At 33.1% G+C, this 12,498-nt stretch overlaps 2 protein-coding genes across 2 annotated transcripts; one reads left to right on the top strand and one right to left on the bottom strand.

Annotated features, from left to right (window-relative positions):
- The first annotated feature begins 2,574 nt into the window (after positions 1 to 2,574).
- On the top strand, positions 2,575 to 3,708 carry LOC146888947 (uncharacterized). The gene has a single exon (XM_085666817.1). The coding sequence runs from the start codon at positions 2,575 to 2,577 to the stop codon at positions 3,706 to 3,708; it is 1,134 nt and encodes a 377-aa protein (XP_085522943.1).
- A 2,818-nt stretch (positions 3,709 to 6,526) lies between these two features.
- LOC114171468 (elongation factor Tu, mitochondrial-like) lies at positions 6,527 to 9,965 on the bottom strand. The gene is made up of 9 exons (XM_085666813.1): positions 9,784 to 9,965; positions 9,595 to 9,670; positions 9,426 to 9,518; positions 9,266 to 9,340; positions 8,716 to 8,820; positions 8,522 to 8,612; positions 8,195 to 8,400; positions 7,360 to 7,443; positions 6,527 to 6,592 (listed from the first exon to the last, which is right to left on the bottom strand). Exons 1-9 carry the CDS (start codon positions 9,963 to 9,965, stop codon positions 6,527 to 6,529), a joined length of 978 nt encoding a protein of 325 aa, XP_085522939.1.
- Positions 9,966 to 12,498: the final 2,533 nt, after the last annotated feature.

Genomic DNA, 12,498 nt, shown 5'->3' with positions numbered 1-12,498 from the left:
TAGAAAACAATTTATAAAATGTAATAGTTTTGCTTCGTATTGTTAATCAGTTTGACTATACATTTAAATTTAGCACGACAGTGAATTGAAATTAATATTATCATTTTTAAAAACACTTTATGAACAATATTGATATAGTACAATTCGGTTAAAATAGTATAGTCCAAATTAAAATTAATATAGTTTGATTCAAAAGTGTAATTAGAAAAAATGTTTGGTTCATAACAGTTGGTTCATATCGTTGTTCGGTTCACTAAATTCAGTTTAGTTTGTTAGAATAAAAGACAATTCAATTCAATTTGTTTGAATAAAATTAACGAAAATTTGTATGAATTAAATATAAAATATGTGACAATAATACTGACTTTGTATGTGGTAATGACACTTGCTTGACATATGACACTGCCATGTGTCATAATGTTGACTTGGATGTGAACAGTTTTTTAAAATTTTTTAAAAAATTTTAAAAATAAAAAAAATCACGAAATGACACATGATTGTCGTTGCTCACTTTTGGTTAACAATTTAAATGTCGTCACAAAAAATAATCAAATTGATCATAATTTATACAAATTAATATTTTTTTAACTTAAAAAAATAAAATGATATTTTAACACATAAAAAAAGTCACATCAGATTATAAGAGAAAATTGTCAAAATATCATTGTCCTTCATAAAAATATGACCAAATCGAAGAAAGAGAAACGAAACTTGGGACAAATGATGTCTTTAAGAATAAAAAAAATAATATTCTCTTCCCCCGACCTCTTCACCTTTTATCTACAACTTCCCTCTTTTCTTCAGAATTTGCTCATTCCTCGTGCTCATTGGAAGGTGTTGCGCTTTCGTATCACACAAAGGTGTTGTCTTCTTCCGGTGAAGTGTGGGCTGGCTTACGTTTGTGTGATGTCCGAAATTACCCATATCCTCGATTAATCCGGTTGGGCTGAATCCAGCCAAATCCGAATGTTGCTTAGCTCTAGGTGCAGAGCTGAACTTAGGGTTTTGTTGTTTGTTCCTTGGTCTTCTATCAATCCAACACATTTGATCCTTGCATAAACTTGGAAAGCTTAATAATTTAGGAGACAAACATGCTAGTTTATGAAAGCATAAATACAATGTAGGCATACACAAACTTAAACATAAAACATAAACCACAAAAGTGACTAACTCCTAATAAAGCAAATATTATTAAAAAAGTAAAACACCCATGTCACATCATAAAAATAAATAATTATAAATATATTTAAATAATGGTTTAACACATCTCAAGACATCTAATGCATCATCAATATTCTTTGGACAACAATATAAATAATATTAACTACTAAGAATATTTTGTTGTAACGACTAAACATTGATAATGAAGTATGTCAAACAACAAACCCATCTTATTCATCTTTGGATTGATTTATCATCAACCAAAACAAAACCTTCTAATTATCACATTTTACCATCACATGTATGTAATCTGGCCAAATATTAATTTTCTTTTGGAACAACCAATATTCGCATGATATACATAAGCACTGATGTTTAACATTTTTCACTAACTATGATCATTAACTGCAAAAAGTATTAAACTTGAATATTTTGTTAACTTCTTGATTTAATTTACTCACAAAAAATATTAAACTACCAAAACATTGAATATTTTATTTATACTGAAACTAAATATTTATAGGTATTTATTTTAATACGAAAATTTTATCTGGTTTTTATCTTCTCCCACGCGCATGAACTAACCCCTAAACGGAATCTCTGCCGGCACACTTTAGAGCAAACCACAGCCATTGACGGCCAAAAAAAGGGCCTGGAAAATCAAATTGCCGCTTGCGAAGCCGCCGTCCCGAACCAGATCGCCGCCGTCGCGAGCCACCTACGCGAACACAACCAGATCGGTGTTGCGAGCCACCTCCGCTGCGACGAAACCAGAGCCAGCAGATGTCTCGCGAAACCAGGCTGCCACGACGAACCACCACACGTTGACGAAGCCACGCGTTGCAGAACCACTTCGAATCAGATCGACGACGAGGGCACTTTCTGACGCGAAATCCCCATCACTGCGGCGCCGGCCACCACGCAGCCACCTGCGACGAAAAAAGCTGCCCGGAGAAGACGCGAAACCAGACGCGAACACACCTACATTGCAAGAATCCTCCACCTCCGTTCCAAACAGAACCGCAGGCCACCGTGACAGAAATCGATGTCGATTACGCCAATGCGACAGCCACCACGGTACCTGCAAAAAACCAGACCAGACAGACCCCCGCGAAGCAACCCACCATCGACGAGAACGCAACTTCAAGAAAGGGTTCAGTCTTCTTCATCGTGATTTGGCCGTGCTGAATGAAGAAGAAGGGTTTGAAATCCAAGCGAGAGACAAAAGGTTAAAGAAATTGGGGATTTAGGGTTCTTCGAAACCCTTGAGAATCAGATTTGGGGATTATCTTGATTAGGGCTGCCAACGTTTGGTGACTTCAAATTCGAAATAGACAACCTAAAAAATACGTTGTTTTTTGGTTGATTCTAAACAAAGCATTCATTTATCTACGATCTACGATCACAGAACTAATGCAGTCTCTCAAGTCACACCATGCTGTTTCATCTTCTCTTTTCAATCAATTCTCTTATCAGTCTATGACATTCTTCCTCTTTTTCTCAACCAAAAGCCGTTGCCTACACTTCAACGAAACCACTTCAATAATTGATTATCTGAATTTCGACTTGCAGTTCTCCAGAACCCAATCCCTTTATGTCTCCAAACGTGTTTCAGGGTGCAGATTCCCTCAAAACCCCTTATCAGTGCTCACTTTCTTCAAACAAATAGGCTTTTCCCAAAGCCTGATTCTCTCCCTGATTCGTCAAAGACCCCAGATACTGTTTATAAACGTTGAGAAAATCTTGAGACCCAAAATTCAGCTCTTTCAGATGTCTGGATTCCAGGGTTACGAGTTATGCAGCTTCATTTCAAAGAATCCCTCCATTTTGACTCATAGCTTGAAGAAAACATTTGTCCCCTCAGTTGAAGCTATTAGGAAAATTGTCTACGACCAGAAAGATTTTATTCTTGTTTTGCACAGATGTGGCTGGATACTCCCAAAGTACAAAAGAATTATGGAGAATGTCGTCTTCTTGGAGAGTTGTGGTATTCTTGGGACTCATCTTTCATTTCTACTCAAACTTCATCCAAGGCTTTTTGGTGCACAGCGGTCTACTATTGAAAACAATGTTTCTCGAGCTGTAGAATTGGGTTTCCGTGAAAATTCAAGAATGCTTGGCCATGCAATTCATACATTAAGTTGTTTGAGCGATAAAACATTTGAGAGAAAGTTGAAACTAATTAATTGTTTTGGTTTTTCGAAGGATGAGGGCCTGCAAATGTTCAAGAGAACCCCGACTTTGTTTAGAACATCAGAGAAGAAGTTGAAAGTTGGAATGAAATTCTTCTTGCATACAGTTATGTTGCCCAAGTCAGTCCTTATTCACCAGCCTAAGATTTTAATGTACAGCATGGAGGATCGCGTGCTTCCTCGATATAAAGTCTTCCAACTGTTGAAATCAAAAAATCTCTGCAAGAAACTCCCCAGTTATATTCATGTGTTGTGCTTGTCTGAGGAGATGTTCTTGGACAAATATATATCACAGTTCAGAGAAAATGCAGAGGAGTTATTAGTAGCATACAAGGGTCATTATCTGGAAGCATAACCATACATTCAATTTTGTTTTTTCACTCTTCCACAGGGTTCTAATACTGAAATTATTTAGATAGTGTTGTGCATAACCATGGAATGTCTCATTGTAGTAATGAAGATGGCTCGTTTATTGTATCTGTTTATTGATTATGCATCTTTCTTTCCCATGGTAATTTGGTGGTCATAAGAACCTTGGAAGATCCACACGAAAATAAGCAATCCACTTTGACTGCTCCTTTAAAGAGGTATGCAGAGTATACTTTTCTTGATCTTGTTGACTTGTTCCCCAGCTGGGATATGCTCCAATGTTGAATTGTAAAATTAGCCTGTATTCATCTTCCAGCACCCTTGTTTAGCTTTTAAATCGCTGAGCATTAATTAGACTGTTTCTATGTTGTGAATTATGTAAGTTAATTTGATTAGTCAAATTTGTATGTGCGTAAGTAGGATTGATATCGAGTTTCCTTTTACTCCCTTCCACCTTCTACTATTAAGAGAGAAAAAACCAAGAAGAACGTGGGTTGCATTAGTAAATCTTAGGTTGTACTTGAAAGTTGAAACCATTGAGACATTATTATGCTGCTTTATTGTCAACGTTTAAGACTACTTTTTTTTAATGGCTTTTCAATGAGGGACTAAAGGTATGCATCACTGCTTTCACTTGTTTATCACTGGAATATATTTGGTAGTATTTGAACTAAGCTAAAAAATGCCAAAATATAATCCCTTCAACTGTAGCTGCAACAAATCTTCTTACAATCTCTTTCCCTTACAAGATGGACCATTCTTTGCTGTGACAGTTTCATCTTGTCACCTTGCAGTGGCCCTCCAGCCCCGTCTTATGATTTCCTGACGCAACAGCTAAACCTGAAAACAATCAAAGAAGAGTTCATATTTTGTATATTAATTCTGATGCATTATCTTTGAAGGTCCGTCTCATGATATTTTGTATCACTCTTCTGCAGGGTTGTTATATTATAATAGATAAATATTACAAGAGACAACATATGTGTATAAGGACACACATTAAAAGAAATAATTATCTATTTATTTTAAAAATCAAATAATTTTAAAAATAATCTTTAGAAATACATACCGTGGGTTAAATCGATTCAATATAGAATTCGAGCATTTTAGAGATTTGTATGAAGATTTTAAATTTAAAAAACTAATAATACTATTTAAGAACTAAAATAATAATTTATTAGATATTAAAGGTTAGAGTTGAAATATATTTTATTTTTACGGTAAATCAGTTTAATAATAAATCAAATGAATAAAATAATTATTCAGAGAAGTAATACTTTAAACATAATATATTCTTTAATAATTTATTAAATGACCAACTAATTATAAATTCTAAAATTATAAATTTAGTATAATAATAAAACAAAAAAAAATATTACTTCTCTAAATATAGGGAGCCCATTAACTATAATACAGTAACATTCGCAAGAAATTTTTTTTCTTCTAGTCTCTAAAATACGCCATTTCAAAGTATAGTTTATTGTTAACTCTACTTGGTTACATGAACTAATTTTCAAGTCTTTTATTAATGGTGGTAAATTCAAAACCCCATTACCATTATGAAAAAGCAGATAAGTTCTTGCATGTGATTGTTAGGTGTAATAAAGTAGTTTCGAACCTTAGTGTAGTCAAAGTTCTCTCTAATAACAACCGTCCCACCTTAAAAAAACACTTACGGGAATCATAAAAGCTGGTCCAGTATTTTGAATTTGAGTCAAAATAACTGGTTCTAGAAGTGTCAAGTTTGGTACATAATGGTTTGTTTTCTAAAAGATGGTGGTAGTGACATAAATCTGCGGTGGAACCGGGAAGAGTAAATGGTATGAGAAAGAAGAAATCTTTGGCGTGAGTTGAAAATTAGAACTTTGTTTCTTTCGAGCTCCATGACTTGGACTCGCTTTCCCCCCCTCTCTTTCTGTCTTTTGTGAAAGAACATGACAACGTTAAACTATCTATTAACTGAGATAAATGTGGAAGCAATACTCAACCAGCAACGTTAGATTGAGATAAATTTAACTACGGTTGATACACTACACCATGAACATGCAAAAATAAAATTCCAGAAACATATTCGTTTTAATGTTTGGTATGGTAGGAGCCACTTACATTCTGGCTCTCTGATCGTAATTTAAAATTCAACAAGTGCGATGAGTTGTTTAATTTCCACATAAAGACACACGAATAATAATTACCCATAACCACATAAGCATCTTATATATATGGGAATGACGTGATTCTTGCAAGCTGCAACTGAAACTTTTGTTTATTTCGCCAATTCTGAAGAAGGGTCCTCTTGGAATCTGATACCATCTAGTTGCTCCATGGAAAACTCTCATGTTTGTGAGGGTGGGAGAGGAAGATACTGATTTTTGATGAAAGAGATAAATGTTTATGTTTATTTTTTTTGCTTTTTATTATGATAATAACAGATAATTAAAACAGCAGTATACAATACTAACCATAGAATTATCAAGTACTTAAAGAAAATCTCTTCCTTTTATTTTATTTCCTTGAGAAGATTAGGACTAAGCCGTCAACTTTGGCCATGGTTCAATGTTACTGTATATACATCAGTACTTGGTTGTTTTGGAGTTTGACACCATTATATTCCGTGGAAAATTAGAAAAAGCTCTTCTTAATCGCTGTTCAGAATCTTAACTGGATAGCTCCTACGAAAAACAATTAGTCCTCATACACATACCTACTCAAAACATGTCACTATTTCTTTCTTATTTTAGTTCATAATCTTCCATTTACACCCTCATAACACACTATAAAACAAGTTACACCAACTCAACTTATAATCATTTGAGCTTAACCAAGTTTGTCGAGAAACCATATACCTTGCATCGAACACTTTTCAAACAAACCTGCATCATGGAACAGGAACTCATCATGTTCAAAGGTTCATGGAAAGGCAACAAGAGTTGCTTCAAGTGACGCTGGATATGATCCAAGGATGAGGTGGCGTGCTGCTAATCTAGCAGTAGAGACCACACGCGCTTGGAAGGGACAACATGGTCGTGCGGCGAACTCAGATAACACCTCACTTGATAACGTGAAACTTTCAACAGTTTCATTCGACGTGCCAAGGGTAAACTTAGAACCGTGTCCCACATCGGTCGGGAGCAGAGCAACGTTACACCTGTACCACTACGAGATGATGACGAGGCTAATGCTAGGGATAACCTAAACGACCAGTTTTCGAATTTTATCAAGAGTTCGAAGAAGAAGTTGAGAAGTACATCAAGCATGAGGAAGCATGGTTCCTTCAACAGACGGTGACCATTGATAAACCAGGGAACCTCAAAGAGAGTGATTTGACATGTGGGTCCATCCAATATTCTGTTATATATACTGCATGAAAATAAGATCCTAAGCCATGCAAGCATTATTATACTTTACATTTTTTTCTATTTCAAGCACAGTAAATGTGAAATGTTTATTTGGGGGGAATAATTTCGACTGGTTTATTGTTTGTTTGTAAGAAATTAATATACATTGATGTTTTGTCTTTAATGAAAGGTTTTTGATTAATCTGTAGTGTTTTTATTGAAAGAATAATTAATATCAGTTTATTAACAGGAAGGATCAGAGGGCAGCTATATATAGGAAATGACTCAATGAACATACATACCTGCATTAGACCCAACACCTCTACTTCTTCACCGACTTTAATGACGCCTTGTTCAACACGACCAGTGGCAACTGTTCCACGTCCCTTCATCACAAATGAAAAATATAAAGCAGCTGAAATGATGGAAACCATTGCCCCAATATTTATTTATGTCCATACAATCCAATATATGTAATGAAACAAATGCAGATTTTGAGAGAACTAAGTGTTGAAAATAGAAATTTTGATATTCTCTTTAAGGAAAAAAAAACAATTATATGAGACAACAGTTTTTAAAGCACTATGTTAAGATTTAAATTACCACTGCGTCATATCATTACAAAGAGCAAGGCCGTAACAAATGCTACCTCCTTTCCTTTTTTATTCTTCAAAAACCCTAGACCGAATTAAGAATTTGAAATTTAAGATTTTGAAATTTTATCCTTCACCTAACTAGAGATTTAGAAGAACAAGAAAGAATTTGTTAAAGTGACCACAGTTACAAAGATGACCGGTATTATAAACATCTATTCCACATATGCTCCAGTGTTCATAATCCCATCTGCTTATGATGTTAAGCACATCAATAATTGCTGTAGTTTGAGTGAACTGAAGGAGCATATAAGGAATTTAAAGCAATTTTAACGTAAACAGAATAGTAGTAAATAGTACTTCTTAAACAGTGTCGTTACCTAAACGGTGTTTATACTGGAGCAGACGGAAAGTGATAGAACATGATAAAAACACAAGACTTACATTACAAATTGTAACAATTTTATAACTGAGGCCATCTTTACTTCAATGAATCTGCTTTCTTCAAAAATTAACCCAAAAAATAAAGTTCAGGTCCTTTTACCTGAATTGAGAACACATCTTCAATTGGCATTAGGAAGGGCTTGTCAAGTTGGCGAACAGGGTCAGGAATGTATGCATCTACAACATCCATTAATTTTAGAATGACCTGTCTTCCAATCTCGTCATTTGTACCCTGTAAAGCAGACAACGCTGAACCTCTAATGATCGGGATTTCATCCCCAGGGAACTTGTAGAAGCTCAGTAGCTCTGCAAAAAACATTATCATAAAAACACATTTTAGCAAACACAAAGATTACAGAAACTTAAGCAGGTTTATTCATTTTCTGAGCATGGACAAGAGAAGAGAAGCCTTAGAGAAACACCCTACCACGTAACTCCATTTCTACAAGCTCTAACAACTCTGGATCATCAACAACATCAACTTTATTTAGAAAGCAAACAAGAGATGGCACACCAACCTGCATAATACATTTAAAGATAAAATATGTCAATCTAGAAGTAAGGAGAAAGGTGTAGACGTTCTAGGTATATATATACAAACCACATCAGTAGAATACCTACTTGGCGAGCAAGAAGAATGTGCTCCTTGGTTTGAGGCATTGGTCCATCAGGTGCAGATACAACAAGTATACCACCATCCATCTGGGCAGCTCCCGTAATCATATTCTGAAAAAAAAAACAGACAATTATAAAGCATACAGTGAACAAGAATTAATTTGTTATTTAAACTAAATAAAACCATTAGATAAACCATCTAGTAAGTACATCAAGGCAAGCTGGAATGCTAAACCCACCAGCATTCATGGAAAATAGGAATCTGACAAATGCAGCTGTTGCCAATATACAGTGTAATCAATACCTATAAAATATATTTTGTTACAAACTAATCTACTTCCAAATTCCTAGCATAAATTTTCCATCTCATTTTGAAAAGAAGGTCAGGCTACACAAGCACCAAAATATGCTAAATTCCACAATTAACTATTATACAAGGTAAAATTGCTTAAATTTGTTCGCCACAACTTAGCCACCCAGCTTCCGTTAGGCAATTGATAACTCCAATAAAAAAAAAAACATTCTTAGAGAAACTAAACCAAATTCGAAAGCTTACTTTAACATAATCCGCGTGTCCAGGGCAGTCCACATGCGCATAATGTCGTTTTGCAGTCTCATACTCCACATGAGCCTGAAAACCGAAATATAGAGCAAGCATACATATCAACAGAAAACAACACAATTGATTGCAAGACCAAAAGAGTGCGATTCCATACCGTTGCAATGGTGATTCCTCTCTTCTTCTCTTCAGGAGCCTTGTCAATTTCATCAAAGGCCACAACCTTAGCCTTCCCTTCATCTGCAAGCACCTGATCAAACCTAATTGAGTAATAAACACCAAAACATCCACCTCAACACACATTTAAACAAAGAGTAAATCAAGACCTTGGTGATTGCCGCAGTTAGCGTGGTCTTCCCATGATCCACGTGTCCAATAGTTCCGACATTAACGTGAGGGTTCCTGCAAAGTCAAACACTAAGATGAACAAAACAAGTAAAAGACATACTAATAACGATTATTGTTACTTGTATATTTTAAATTTTGCGACGAAAAAGAGAAAGCGAGAGTGTTACGTTCTGATGACAGTTGCCATGGATCTCCACCATGGATTGGAATTGAAAGAATAGAAGGAGGTGGAGGTGGAGTCATTGGGAGTAGAGAGAGGAGAACGAGATACGGAAGAGTGGATTTGAGAGGCTAAGGGGAAGAGGCGGCGAGAAGTGGAAGAGGAGTGTCTGAGAAGAAGAGTGGCCATTGAAGAAGTGATGAGGAGAATGAAAATCCCTAACTATGGAGTACAAAGGCGAGGGTTTTAGGAGAAGGAAGACAAAAGCGAAGAGCAGTGAGTGCGAAGAGCGAGGGTTTTAGAATGGGCGCCCGACACCGACCCGTCATATTCGTGCGGCCCAATTCGAGCACTCTCATAATGTTTCGGAGCACATACATACTTCTTTTTTTCTGTTACAAATGTTTTCTTCTTCTTGCTCCGACAGAAAATATTTGAAGTGATTTTTATCTTATTGACTTAATTTAAAGTTTTAGATAAATGTATTAATTCGTGTCTGGTTTAACTTATTTAGTTAAATGGTATCTTTTGGTAAATTTTAGGTATACTTTATGAGAAATAATTCTGTTCGAGGTAGAAAAAATTATATATTAGGATAGGGTTATTCTGGTTCAAAAACTGACCATTTTTCTCTTTATTTTATTTTTTTTATGAAAATGCATTAACCTGTGATAAGTATAAATAAAATGAATAAATAAATTAAAAGATAATTTATGTAATTAAGCACTGTTATTTATATTCAATGTAATATAGGTTTTACTTGTTTGTTTAGTATAGATGCTTTATATTCAACTTTTTTCATTTTGAGTCAACTCTAATTTTCTTTTCTTATTTTTTAAACGAATGTATAGATAGGAGTTTTATACTTTTAGTCGGTATTTCCTCTTTTGAATTTTTAAACGAATGTATATAATTGTTTCTTTGCTTAAAATCATTTGCTTTTGTCAATGAAATCATATAAAATAGTTACGTATTGTTGCTCTTTTGTAAGCAATAAAATATTTTCGATTTTAATGTTGTGATACTTTTCAATTAAATTTGTTTTTTAAGAAACTTTTAAAGGACAATGTTCTTTTTGCATCTTTTACTCCTTATCAATCTTTATTAGTATACTTTGACTTCAATTGAAGGGAGCCTAATGGTTGATTGGATGATTCAATTTCTATTTTAAACTCTCCATTGGTTGATGGAAATATCATGGTGAAAGAAAAAAGAAAAATTTAATGATGGGAAGTTGCTTGATGATGGACAATCTCTATCTTGTACTTCTAAGATTTAGTTTTAGACATGTTCCTACAAAACTTAAGTGCTCATATTTTTGCACTATTATTTTGGTAGACTTCAAGATTTAATAATTTATAATATTTTTGTTGATGTTAATTTTTATTGTATATTTTCTTATCATACATATTAATATGTATGATACAAAAAATATGTAATAAATATCAATATCAACAAAAATATTATAAGTTATTAAATTACAAATTAAAACTTGATATAATGTATCAACTTATATTGAACTATGGATTATTTATAATATTATATATTAGAAAAAATGGTTAAAATTGAATTCGGATATATATATATATATATATATATATATATATATATATATATATATTAATAAATAAGTAAATAAAGGTTAAAGCTTCTAACTAGAACCTTGATCATGCAAAAAATTGTGTTAGGTGTACAAAAATATTTAATATTTATTTTATATAACTTAAATCTATATTTACCTGTATTTTTCTATTATATTTTCTTTTTTCCTTTTAATTTACAAAATTATTATCTCGTTTTAATATGATTTTTATTTTATATGATGGTGAAAATAACTATTCTTGTTTTTGTTTTTTGTGTATAGCTTTTTGTTCTCGATTCATTTGAACATATACTTTGCTGGTTGGATTTGTTATTTTGAGCCAATTCCTTCGAGAAATTGACTTTCATACGAATCTTTGAAAACATGAAACAAATTAAAAGTAGAAAACAATTTATAAAATGTAATAGTTTTGCTTCGTATTGTTAATCACTTTGACTATACATTTAAATTTAGCACGACAGTGAATTGAAATTAATATTATCATTTTTAAAAACACTTTATGAACAGTATTGATATAGTACAATTCGGTTAAAATAGTATAGTCCAAATTAAAATTAATATAGTTTGATTCAAAAGTGTAATTAGAAAAAATGTTTGGTTCATAACAGTTGGTTCATATCGTTGTTCGGTTCACTAAATTCAGTTTAGTTTGTTAGAATAAAAGACAATTCAATTCAATTTGTTTGAATAAAATTAACGAAAATTTGTATGAATTAAATATAAAATATGTGACAATAATACTGACTTTGTATGTGGTAATGACACTTGCTTGACATATGACACTGCCATGTGTCATAATGTTGACTTGGATGTGAACAATTTTTTAAAATTTTTTAAAAAATTTAAAAAATAAAAAAAATAACGAAATGACACATGATTGTCGTTGTTCACTTTTGGTTAACAATTTAAATGTCGTCACAAAAAATAATCAAATTGATCATAATTTATACAAATTAATATTTTTTTAACTTAAAAAAATAAAATGATATTTTAACACATATAAAAAGTCACATCAGATTATAAGAGAAAATTGTCAAAATATCAATGTCCTTCATAAAAATATGACCAAATCGAAGAAAGAGAAACGAAACTTGGGACAAATGATGTCTTTAAGAATAA

The sequence above is a fragment of the Vigna unguiculata genome, chromosome 1 (assembly GCF_037176805.1).
Source record: "Vigna unguiculata cultivar grain cowpea cultivar isolate G323 ecotype 2 chromosome 1, ASM3717680v1, whole genome shotgun sequence".
NCBI classification, from domain to species: domain Eukaryota; kingdom Viridiplantae; phylum Streptophyta; class Magnoliopsida; order Fabales; family Fabaceae; genus Vigna; species Vigna unguiculata.
This window is presented reverse-complemented; position numbering and strand designations above follow the sequence as displayed.